Raw genomic sequence first — 12,257 nt, 5'->3', positions numbered from 1 at the left:
TGGTTGAATATCGTAATTTTTTTCAAACTTAATTAAGTGAATTTCACATTTTCTCAAAATTATCATTTTTTTTCCATAATGTGATTTGCGGTATCTCGCATCACATTTTTCAACCGAGTACGTCTCGTAAAAAAAGCTCTCAACAGGTACCAATAGGAGACTCATTCGAATAGAAAATCTCTCAGCGAGAAACTTTCTAGGCACGTCAGTCCCCGCGAGATATCCTTGGGTGTAAAAAGGTGCGAAAACGCATATTGCATAATTTTGTGATTTATTTTTATTTTTTTACTGTTTTCGCCATCGTAATTAAAACTTCTCCCTAGACTTGATATGTTCACATTGTTGAAACGGCAGCTCTCCTGTTGCAGATACCTGACCAGAAAGAAGAGACTTTCTATTAAAACTAAAATATCCACGTTCTAAACTTAAAATTGTATTTTTGCTCTTCTAAAATGCTCCCATTGAAATTTGAGAAATAAACATATGCTCAATTTAATTTAAATTGTCGGTGTTTACATACATGCCATCGATTACTTCTGTAGGTTATAACTACGTTTAGCCACTAGGTGGTAGCGTTGTACCATATTTGGGTGGAAGATACCTAAAATGCTAAGAAGAATGTGCTTGAATTGCGTGTCCACTGTGCTTTAAAAATGCAACAGAAAATTGCACTGTTCATGCAATAATTTTGCTCTAATCCTTTCCTAAACCGAGAAATAAATCCATATTTTCATTAGTCCAAACGGAATAAATACATTATTTTCCGGAGGTCGTGCCTTTTTTATGGGATGCTGAGAAGGAATCATGTGGTGCCTTAGGAATATCACACACCAGACTCGGGGGCAGTTGCTCTGGAATTCTGGTAGAGCTGGGGCAGGATGAGTCCTGTGTTTTTCTAGCACACAACAGGCCTGTAACAGGTCAGTGACAAGGTGGACAGTGCTTGTGTTTATGCAACTTGAAGGCAGGGCCGGCAGCCTCCCACTATAGAACATGGTACAAGGTGTGACCAACAAACCCGGGTTGGGAAAAGCTGCCTTCTACTGATTGCCCCTTCTCTCATTATATTTCTTGCTTTCCAAATGTACTTAGTTCAGTCTTGTGTTATCCTATTGTCCTCTGCTCCATTCTCTAGCTTTTTCTCTTTTGTTTAAACTGTTTCGCATCTTACGCTCTTCATTCATCGTTTATTTTCTGCCTAGTTTCTCTCCATGACTTTGTTTTCGTTTATCGCATTCTTGTTCATCTGTTTTCTTTCTCTGTCGTAGCTCATCTGTTTCCTTTTCTCCCCTCTTTGCACTCACTATCTCCATCTCGCCCCTTTCTTTTTACTCCTTCTCCCACCGTCTGCGCCCATCTGTGTCTCAGTTCTCATGGTTCCCTCGTCGGTTCCCCTTCCTTTTCTCTCCTCACTTCCCTCCTTATCTCTGCCCTCCCTCCCTCCACTGCTCCCCCCTCCCAGTCCTGCTTGTTCCCACGCTGCTCTCTCCCCCTCCTTCCTCAGTCCCAGGCCTCTGCATTGTGTGCTCAGGAAATGGCGTCTAGGCGCGTGAGTGGGTTAGAGCGCGGTTCCCACAGCACGGCCGGGGGTGGTGTTCCTCTGGGCAGGGGAAGGGTGGCTTGCGAGGGAGTGTTTCCAACTCAGGGACTGACCTCACTCACTCACTCCCTCAGGCGTGAGACTTGGGTGGGCAGCGGGTGGCCGGGGTGTCAGGAGTGCCTGTGGTCGGGGTGCTCGTGGGTGCAGTGGACTTCTCGGGTCACAGTTGGCCCAGCATACCCCACGGACCGACGGTGGCCTGTTAGCGCCCGAGTGGAATGAGGACTTCCGCCCAGCTGCTTATTCTACTCAGCAGCGCCCTCCTCCCGCACTGCCGAGGTAAGAGAGACCTAGGGCCGGGGGGAGGTCATGGTCTCACCTGTCACAGATCCCGCAGACCACCCGGTGTGACCACTGCTTCCATCCCACTGGACACCTCGTAGTCTTGTGGTGGATTATAGCGCTGAGCATGTCACTGCCAATGTCAGGGCGCTTTATAGGTCGAGCAATGGCACAACATTAGGTGAAACCATGTTGCATGAGCCAGTGCTACGTGCAGTCTGTGCTTTGATGTACCTTTTCCCAAGTATACTTCAGAGTAACACCTGCACCTCAGTCACCACTTGATGAATATACTCAGTTTACACCGTTTTTGAACAAAAACGTAAGTTTTGCTGCTGTTATCCCTTCAGTCAGATGCCCTTCAATGGAAACTTCATGTTCGGGTAACGTGCCATTAGCCCTCATTAAACATGACCACTGGCCTCGTCTTATGCTTCACGGATGGCTCTCTCTCATGTTTGTATGTTCTGTACCAATCCTTGCACATGGCCACATCGACATGTTGACTAAGTGTGCGCTTTAGAAACATGTACACATTCCAAGCTTTGTGAGCAATAGTATAGTGAATAAAATGTAATCAAAAAAGTGTATTGTAATATATATGAAGAAAACAAAAAAAAATGGGGGTTTTCTTCATATTAACCTTTAATTTGTTAGCCACACAGTATGAATTATACATTTCCAGGTTCCTCTGGAGGCCCACTTGTGTCAGGTCTAAAATAGCCAAGTCATCCGCATAGAGGAGACTTGAAATATGTCTGGTACTTATTTTCCACAAAAGAGATTTTGGATAATCAAGGGCACGGGGCAGATCTGCTAGGAATATTGAGAACAGCGTGGGAGCCAGGACACAGCCCTGCCTTGGCCCATTACCCAGCGGGATTCTTGAAGAAAGGCTCCCATTGAAGTCTAGTTCTACCTGAGCCCAGTTCTGGTGGTGCAAGTCCTGGAGGATTGCAAGTAAGCTACTGGGAATGGCCAGATGTCGGCGCTTATCCCACAGAAGAGTGCGAGCCACAAGGTCAAATGCTGAGCTAAAAGCAACAAAACAACAACAAAGATTCTGTAGTTCCCATTGCCTTCTGTCCAAGAGCCCACAAACTAACACAATGGTCTACCGTAGAGCGACCTTGTTTAAAACCTCCTTGTTCCATAGAGACAAGAGGTGGGCGGAATTTGCATAGTCGCGCTACACAAAGCTCAGCGAAACGGTAGAAAATCTCTGCCAGCACGCAGAGTTCGGGAACACGTGGAATTGCTTGTTACATCCGTTCTCGATGCTTTTTTTCCTGTTCGCAAATGCTGTTTGCATGCTCAGGGGGAAATATCTCACGGACACGCATTTTGAAAGCGCAAACAAGCAAAAAATTCCGCAAAGCAGCGGATCGCGGAATTTTTGGCAATTCTACGTTCTCCGCGAAACGCGAAATTCCCCAAATTTCACGAGCGGAACGGAATTTACCGCCCAGGCCTAATAGAGACGAGGTTATTGGTCTCAGTCCAATCTTTCAGTGATTGTAAGATCGATCACCTTGGAATACAATTTAGCTGCGACATCGAGCAAACTTATCAAACTGTAATTTTTTGGGTCATCCAACTCCTTTTTTGTGAATAGGCTTAATTATTGCACCCTTCCAACTAGGCAGAAAGTTACCCGTCCTTGTTACAAAAACAAAGATTTTAGAGAAAAAACAAGTCCACCATTCAGAGTTGGATTTTATAACAATGGCGGATACGTTATCCGGACCTGCTGCCTTAGTTAGTTTTAAGGAGGATATCCGTATCACTGAGGAAAGTTCAGAGAAGAACCCCAATAAATCTTCCCCTGGAATGGGCCACCTTCCTCTCTCAGATACCCCTCTGGCCATATAGATATTACATAGGAATGCAACCCCACGCGTTCTCTGGCACCAAACACCTTAGGGAGTCCTTTGACTCTCTGCCCCCACTCTGGACTAACTTCCAAAACTTATGTATATCTTTGTCCTGATGGGCTCTAATCATCAAGGCACAATTTGTCTGGTAGTAAACGTGTTCCTTTCTACTGATCAGTGCCTATTATTCCCTTTTACCTACGTTACCTACTTACCTATGTGTCGCTCTCTCTCATTCAGTAAATTAAGTCGCTGTGTGTCTCTCTGTTTGCAAAACAAACAAAAAATTCTCTTTAGCTCAATCTCCGTGGCCACTTGCATGTGACATGTTTTATCATGTCTCCCACTCTGTCTCACCTCACGTCATTCCTTCTTCCATGCCTCTCAGGGGCTCGCCCTGTGTGTGAAAAGCCTGGTTGCTTCGTGTTATCGCCAGGGGAAAAACACGGTGTAAATAACGTGATTGTGACAAGGCTATTTGCTTCAAGGATGTCTTCGACTAAATTAAATAGTTGTTTGTGTCTGTCTTTCTCAGGGAATCTCAGTTTCTGCTAATTACATGACTGTCGTGTAACCCTTTCTGCAACTAACTGTAAGCATCGTGGCTGTTCTGCGGGTCTCTGAAAAAAGGGGGTAGCCAGAAAATTAAAATAACCCTCACTTTGAACCAAATGTCTTATAGCACCAAACAAGTGAAGGAAATTATTGCGACCCTCCCCAAAACAGCTCCCTGCCATTCAAGCATCCATCCATTCATTCTTTCACCTTTCCATCCGCTAACTGATAACCACCATTTCACCTTTACATTTTGTCATCCATTCATTCTTTAAACTATCATTCAGTCTTTCACCATTCTGTCTATCCATCCATCCGCCCATCCATATCCAAACCTATCCAATCATCTCCAAACCTATTCATCAAACCTGTCCATCCTTTCAGTCATGCATCCACCGTTTGTCATTCATCCCTCCATCCACCCTTTCGCTCATCCATCTATCCGCTCCATCCATTCATACATCCATCCTCCCTTTCACTCATTCATCCATCCGCTCATCTATTGATTCATACAGCCGTCTTCCCTTTCACTCATCCATCCATCCTTTCACTAAACCATCCACTCTTCCACCCAGCCATTCATTCACTCAACCATCATCTCATCCATCCATCCATCCGTCTACCCTTTTACTCATCCACCCCCTCCCTTTCACTCATTCATCCATCCTTTCACTCAGCCATTCACATATCCATTCATCCATCCACCCTTCCACCCACCCTTCCATCCACCCACCCATCCATGATTCATCCACATTCATCCACTCATCCATCTACCCTGTCACTCAGCCATTCATCCACTCTTTAACTCAGCCATACATCTTTTCACTAAGTCATCCACTAATCTATCCACTCATCCACCCATCCATCTACCCTTTCACAAATCCGTCTATGCTTTCACTCATCCACCCCTCTTAACCCGCCTTTCACTCATCTATCTTTTTGCTACTCCATCCATCCTCCCTTTCACTCATCTATCCATCCTTTGACTCAGCTAAGCACATATCCATTCATCCATCCACCCTTCACGCACCCTTCCATCCATCCACCCCCCCATCCACCTGTTCCATCCACCCATCCATTCATCCACCCTTTCACTCAGCCATTCATACACCCTTTCACTTAGCCATCCATCCTTTCACCCATCCATCCACTCATGCATCAGCCCACCTTTTCACTCAACCATCCACTCACCCATGCATCCTTTCACTCAGCCATGCATTCACCCTTTCACTCATCCATCCATCCTTCACTCATCTATTCTTACATCCATCCTTTCACTCATTCATCCAGCCATCTCTCCATCCACCCTTTCACTCACCATCCATCCACCTTTTCATTCACCCACAAGTCCAGTCATCCTTTCATTCACTTACCCACCAAGCCTTTCACGTAAATTGTCAGTCTTTATCTGCCAAGCTGCAGACAGAAGAGGCCCATCAAGAACTACACCCCCGCTGTAGCTGCTAAAGTGGGGGGTTCACAACGCCCCTGCTCTGAAACGTTCATGGACTGAAATTGCAATATAACCCAAAATGAAAGGTCATTATACTACATTGTGGATAATGCATTTGCTGGAGAAATCTGTGTGCCATCTAGTCATAGGTTTGGGTTATCATAAAATAACATAGAGGGTTAAAGCGCCTGCTGCAAAGCACAATGTGAGGCACAACTCACAGATTTGTTTTTTATGTAGATAGCTCGAGGGAACACTGCTTTAGCTGCAGAGATCCTCGTGTTGCCCACAAGTTACAAGTTGTAATCCTTAAAAAATAGTTCAGTGACTTCAGAACTGACATCAAGGAGCTGTATGCAAAGTCCAAAGTAACCTTAGTATGTTTTCATTTTACTAGGTTTGCTAATAAAGAGTTCCATTGGATAGTACTGAAGCCGTATTACATGGAATATGCATGGTTATTGGAGTAATTGCTCATATAGACAGATAGGTCTTGCTGCCTTATGTGCTTAGCAAGTGTGCCAGCGGCCCTGGGGTGGTACATCAGCAGGAAGCCGGACTCAGCCGTGTGCACACTCATGGACTAGTAACAGTGAAAGAACAAAGGGCAGTCGCTCTTTCTATATGTGCTGCATTCTACAGCACACACAGGAAGAGGAAGATGCCTCTTTGGATTGTTTTTGATGCAAGTAGGTGCCCCTTCCTGCAGACAACACAGGCACCCTTGCCCTGTGGTTCAAGGGTGCCTACATTGGCGCTAGGTTGCCGTAACAGTGCCAGCACAGGCAGAAAGGACAGGAATACACTGTATTGCTTAAATATGTTGTATTGTATTGTATTTTTAATTGCATTTGTATAGTGCTTACTACCCCTGACGAGGCGGGTGCTATCCTGCCCTTCCACTTTGGTGTAAGGCAGCAGTGCCCTATGCCAAAATGCCATAAATGAGGCCCTAAATGACCCGAACTGACACTGTCCTGATAATTTAGTATTCAGTATCCCAAAAGCCCCTGCTCTTCTCTTTGGTTTTGACTCAATGAAACACCATGAAAAGACCCAGTGCCGCCAGGAGGGAAACATCCTTTACAACGCAACTTTTACCACGCAGTGCCTTTACGACGCAACTTTTACAACGCAAACCATTACAATGCATTGTGCTGGGGAGCGCTCTAGGATAGGGAATAGGTTTAATTTACTATCCAACACCTTCCCTACTATCCACGGGGACTGGAGTTGGAATAGTAAATTAAACTATTCACTATCCAGCTCCCCAAAGCACTATGCGTTGTAAAGGCATGCGTTGTAAAAAACGCGTTGTAAAGACATGCGTGGTAAAAGCATGCGTTGTAATGTCATGCATCCCCGCCAGGAAGGTGAGTTTAAAAGACAAATACCCCCCGCCTCTGATGTGGAATAGGGCGTTGGTGCAGCCACGTGTTCAGTAGAGGAAACTAAAGGGTGTTGCTGTTTGTGCATGCCAGATTGATAAGGAAAACAGAGGGGGAAATGGGAACCTATTTTCTCCTACGTACAATGGGAAGGACGATTCAGTGTAATAAGAGAATGGTTCCGATGGGACAGCGGGGTTAAAAACAGTGCTCGCTAAGCCGCCAGCAGTGTGAGGGTCGTGCCAAAGGCCACAGCTTAATTTGTTGCTGTTAAAGTGACATGTATTTGTAATGCACACTTTCACCCATAAGGGTATCTTGGAGCTGAATACCAGATTTTTATTGTTACCCAACTTAATGGTATGCATTTTATCGACCTTAGAAAGATGAAAGGCTGTGCGAACCCACCAGAATTTGAACCCGTTACCATGAGGTCAAACACAAACCACTACAATGGATGTATTAGTCCATTAAGCCACCAGACCCGGCTAAAGTGAAGAAAATAATTGATTACAAAGTAAACAATCGACTGGGCCCAGGCCATCACTCATCATAGCAAAGAGTTAAATCTCCTCAACCTGGGGGCCGGGGGTGGGTTGGGGGAGTCTTCATAGCTGTTGCAGCAAGCATGCTGCCTTCTTTGTTTACCATACCACAGGTGGCTGCCTACAGCGTTTTGTCACACGTGTAGGAACTAGTTATTCATGATGTTAGAATTTTAGTGCAGGGATGCGGACACCAGCACTAAAATGCGTTAGTGAAACCCCTGATGCCTGGTACTTGGCAGGGCTGTATAAAGCTATTAGAATATTCCACACATTGGGCGGAGAATCGTCTTATTTAAAAAGGAGGAACAGAAAAAACATTGGAATGTTGAAGCAGAAGGCCTATACCAACCATTAATGACCCTGATCCACTTCATTGTATTAAATCACGCTGTGAATATTCAAATGTTTTAATCCTGAGTTAATAGCTGCTCACACCAACAGGGTTGCTGTGCTTAATGGATAGCCAGTTCGGGAATGCAGCTATCAAATATTATTCCCTCTGAAATGCTTAGAGTCATGTCAAAGCCACAGCCCCACAAATAATGCATCTTGCAACCTTCTGATTAAAGTTCTCACAGGTTAGGAGTGATAAGTAAAATGATTTGTCCGTAAGCCAGCCTCTGTTTTGGAGTTATTGAGGTGGGGAGAGTTGTTATTCATTCGTATTTTAATATCTCTCAGTACACATTGTATATCAGCCATTGCGTGTGAACTTGATACAACTTTAACCAGGCCTCTCAGTCCTCACTTAGAATTGCGCCCCTACCATTGTGTTCTTAAAGGCGCTGAATAACGCGGATAGATACTAAAGAGAACTGCCAAGAAGGGAGCGCCCTGTGGAACTGATGCTGCTGTTTTGTGTCTTTTGCGTCAGTAGTTCTGTTTATTAAATTATGTGATTGTTTTGTAGTGTTTCTTCTGGGAAAGCCCTCTAGGCTTGGGCGGTAAATTTGTTCCGCTCGCGGAATTTGGGTATTTCTGCGATCCGAGGCTTCGCAGAATTTTTTGCTTGTTCGCTCTTTCAAAATGCGTGTATGTGAGATATTTCCCCCCGAGCACGCAAACAGCATTCGCGAACAGGAAAAAAGCATCGCGAATGGGCGAAACAAGCAATTCCGTGTGTTCGCGGAACTCTGCGTGTTCCCAGAGATTTTTTACCGTTTCGCGGGAGCTTTGCGTAGCATGACTACGCAAATTCCGACCACCCCTAAATTAGCCATCACTGTAAATTATGTGTCTGCTCTGTGGCTCCTTCCCTCCAGGAGAGCTCTGTGATAGTTTGTGTCTTTCCTTCCGCAGAGGCCTCGCTGTAGATACAGTGGCTGGTTTACAGTCTTTTCCTCCAGTAGGACTCTGTTGGTAAATAAGGTGCTATTTGTGTAGTTCTGGTGCAGCCTTTCTGTAATTGATGTGGCTTCTTTGTCGCCCTTTTCTTTCAGTAGTGTAGTTTCAGTAAAATATCTGGTTATTTTGTGGCTCTTTTCCTTCACCAAGCCACTTTCTGTAAAAGGTGGGGCAGGTTGGTGGCCTTTTTCCTTCACTAATATATTTTAGTATATATGCATGATTCGTGCCTTTTTTCCCCATTAGTGCCGTTTTCTGCTCACAACGTGGGTGCTTCTTGGCACTTGTGTCACTGGTGAGCCGCAGAGTGGTGAAGTAGCGCCCCTTTTTGTGAATATTGCGTTTTTGTACAATTCTGCCTCATGCCACCTTCCCTACAAAAACGTGGCTCTGCTTCTTAAACCCAGAATCCCTACAGGATCTAATTTCTCAGGAGTGGATTTCTCTAGAGTGGGTTCTTCCAGACAGCTTTGATAAAAAACCATAACATGTGTGTTTGTAAAGTGCACGTTCACCCAAGGATATCTTGGTGCTGAATTACAGATGTTTATTGTTACTCATCTCAATGGTACTCATTTTATTGACCTCAGATGGATGAAAGGCTGAGTGGACCCTGTGGGATTTGCACCTGTGACCAAAAGGTACTGTAGAGTTGTCTAAGTGTGTATGTCACTTACCTCTCTTATTTGTGTTCATTTTCAGTGACTGTGGGAATGCATCCTTGTTATATTGGCATCTCTCTATGGGTGCAACTAGTAGCTCGTGTAGTAATTGTTTTGATGATTTATTTATTTTCATTGACTTGTACCTGCACCCTCCCAGTAGAAGCCTCTCTGGGCTGGCCTCCTTGCCAGTGCTCAGATCTCTTCCAGTCCGCCTGGCTGTGGTGGTTCTTGGGGTAGGTGTGCACAGGACAATGTTGAGGGTCCTTCTGAAGATGGTGAGGATGCTGTTTGCTCTGCTCTGGATGAGGGGAACTGCCCAGAATGTGGAATTCTGGAGAGGGAAGCCTCTCTACCGGAAGGTGTTGTAAGTGGTGTCACGGGCAACCCGCAGCGAGATCTCATTGGTCAAGGTGTGAATGTACCCACTATATATTTGTTTATGAGTCAGGGCCTTATGTGGATCCCGGCTCAAACTGGCAGTCAGTGAAGGTTCCTTAACTTGGACTCCATTTTTAGTAGGTCACTAGCAGTGTATCATTTGTAAATAAAAAAATATATCTCATTTCCATGATCCAGAATGACATCAGTAGGATCTGGAAACACGTCACTAGGATCTATATAACAGCACTAGAATCTGGAATAAAATCACTAGGATCTGGAATAAAATTACAAGGAACTGGATTAACATCCACAGGTTCTGGAATAACATTACTAGGATCTATAATAATATCACTAATATATGGAATAACATCCCCAGGATCTGGAATAGCATCACCATCACTAGGATCTGGAATAACATCACTAGGATCTGGAATAACATCCCCAGAATCTGGATTAACATCACTATCAATATGATCTGCAATAACATCACTAGGAACTTGAATAACATCCCCAGGTTCTGTAATACCATCACCATCACTAGGATCTGGAATAACATCAATAGGATCTGGAAAGCATCCCCAGGATCTGGAATAACATCACCAGTATCTGGAATAACATTTCCATGATCCAGAATGACATCAGTAGGATCTGGAATAACGTCACTAGGATCTATATAACAGCACTAGAATCTGGAATAAAATCATCACTAGGATCTGGAGTAACATTACAATGATCTGGAATAACATCACCAGGATCTGGAATACCTTCACTAGCATCTGAAATAGCCTCACTAGCATTGGAATAACATCACCATCACTAGTATATGGAATAACGTCACTAGGATCTAAATTCACATCCCCGGGATCTGTAATAACCTCACTAGGATCAGGAATAACATCACCATGATCTGGAATACCTTCATTAGCATCTGAAATAGCCTCACTAGCATTGGAATAACATCACCATCACTAGTATATGGAATAACGTCACTAGGATCTAAATTCACATCCCCGGGATCTGTAATAACCTCACTAGGATCAGGAATAACATCACCATGATCTGGAATACCTTCATTAGCATCTGAAATAGCCTCACTAGCATTGGAATAACATCACCATCACTAGTATATGGAATAACGTCACTAGGATCTAAATTCACATCCCCGGGATCTGTAATAACCTCACTAGGATCTGGAATAACATTACAATGATCTGGAATAACATCACCAGGATCTGGAATACCTTCATTAGCATCTGAAATAGCCTCACTAGCATTGGAATAACATCACCATCACTAGTATATGGAATAACGTCACTAGGATCTAAATTCACATCCCCGGGATCTGTAATAACCTCACTAGGATCAGGAATAACATCACCATGATCTGGAATAACTTCACTAGCATCTGGAATAACATCACTTGGATCTGGAATAACATCACAATCACTAGGATTTGGAATAACTTCACTGGGATCTGTATAACAACACTAGAATCTGGACTAAAATCACTAGGATCTGGAATAACATCACAAGGATCTGGAATAACATCACCAGGATCTGGAATAGCATCACTAGGATCTGGTATAATATTACAAGGATCTGGAATAACATCACCAGGATCTGGAATACCTTCACCAGGATCTAGAATAACCTCACTAGCATTGGAATAACATCACCATCGCTAGGAAATGGAATGGGGCGTGGCTAAGCAAGCCACAATGGCGGCCGTGTTTTACTCAGGCTCCGCGATCGGGCTAGCACTCTACCCAGACTGGAGGATCACCGTAGCCCCACAACGCAAAACTGCAGACCGGAACACCCCTGCACACCGGGGCGTCGACCACGGTGACTCTGCCAGCGCTGGAAGGGGCGAACTGACTTCATGAATACTCCCACCGGAGCCGCGCGCCGAGACCCAAGATGGCAGCCGCGGCCCGATGACACTGCTCTCCCCGGGACCCCCTAGGCATAGCGGTGAGGAGACTGCCAGCGGACTACCCGGACCAGGCGGCGAGAGCAGCGGGAGCTGAGCGCTGTTGTGCCCCGCTGCTGCGACACCCCTCCGGCTACAGGCGCCTTGCTGCGTCCTGGTTCCTGGTGGCCACACCGAGCAGCCCATGGAGCCTGCCGTCATCGCTGCACCCATCGCTGGAGGTAGGCACGGGGC

At 45.0% G+C, this 12,257-nt stretch overlaps 1 protein-coding gene across 1 annotated transcript in view; it reads left to right on the top strand.

The window, feature by feature from the left end:
* The first annotated feature begins 1,664 nt into the window (after positions 1-1,664).
* Positions 1,665-12,257, top strand: part of NOTCH4 (notch receptor 4) — a 435,421-nt gene continuing 424,828 nt past the window's right edge. The window contains exon 1 of the mRNA XM_078645863.1: positions 1,665-1,879. Within this exon, the coding sequence (XP_078501989.1) occupies positions 1,819-1,879 (61 nt within the window). The 5' untranslated portion in view covers positions 1,665-1,818. The remainder of the gene's footprint in view (positions 1,880-12,257) is intronic.

Source organism: Lissotriton helveticus, chromosome 5_1 (assembly GCF_964261635.1).
Source record: "Lissotriton helveticus chromosome 5_1, aLisHel1.1, whole genome shotgun sequence".
In the NCBI taxonomy this organism is placed as follows: domain Eukaryota; kingdom Metazoa; phylum Chordata; class Amphibia; order Caudata; family Salamandridae; genus Lissotriton; species Lissotriton helveticus.
Note: the sequence above shows the minus strand (reverse complement) of the source record. Positions and strands in the feature narration are given on the sequence as shown.